This window comes from Phalaenopsis equestris, unplaced genomic scaffold (genome assembly GCF_001263595.1).
Source record: "Phalaenopsis equestris unplaced genomic scaffold, ASM126359v1 Scaffold184289, whole genome shotgun sequence".
Taxonomy (NCBI): domain Eukaryota; kingdom Viridiplantae; phylum Streptophyta; class Magnoliopsida; order Asparagales; family Orchidaceae; genus Phalaenopsis; species Phalaenopsis equestris.
This window is the reverse complement of record NW_018204238.1, coordinates 1-595: the sequence shown is the minus strand read 5'-3', so window position 1 is coordinate 595 and position 595 is coordinate 1. Positions and strand designations below refer to the sequence as shown.

At 37.6% G+C, this 595-nt stretch overlaps 1 protein-coding gene across 1 annotated transcript; it reads left to right on the top strand.

The window, feature by feature from the left end:
• Positions 1–4: 4 nt before the first annotated feature.
• On the top strand, positions 5–536 carry LOC110034337 (isoflavone reductase homolog; the record flags this gene model as incomplete). Its single annotated transcript, XM_020738613.1, has 2 exons — positions 5–212; positions 314–536. Coding segments are annotated over 2 exons (369 nt in total), but the record flags the coding sequence as incomplete, so codon positions are not given.
• Between the last annotated feature and the right edge of the window lie 59 nt (positions 537–595).

Below are 595 nucleotides of genomic sequence, written 5' to 3'. Positions count from 1 at the left end.
CATCTCAGCTGCTTATGTTGACGAAAACGATATCGCGATGTACATCATCAAAACGATCGACGACCACCGAACTCTAAATAAAACTATTTACATCAGACCACCAGAAAACATACTGTCACAGAGAGAAGTAGTCATGGCATGGGAGCAGCTCATTGGTAAGGAGCTTAAAAAGACCAGCATTTCAGAACAGGATTTTCTCTCTATCATCAAAGGTAAAAGGCAGTAACTTTCATGCCGTCAAATAATTTATAATAACAAGCATTTTATACTTACATATATATATGATCACTATGATTTCTTTTCATATCTGCAGAGCTGGAGTATCCACAGCAAGCGGGATATGGACATTTCTATCATATCTTTTATGAGGGTTGCTTGAACAATTTCGAGATAGACAAGGGGGAGGAGGCATCTGAGTTATATCCCGAGGTTGTTTATACTCGAGTCAACAACCTCGTTATGTGTAATTCTTAGAGGTTTATCTCTGACGTTATGTGTAATTCTACAACTTTGCAACTTCAGACTGGACTTTTTAATTCTTAGAAATGATCTTTTATTGAGAAAAAAATTTGCGTACGTCAAGGGGTACGCAGAG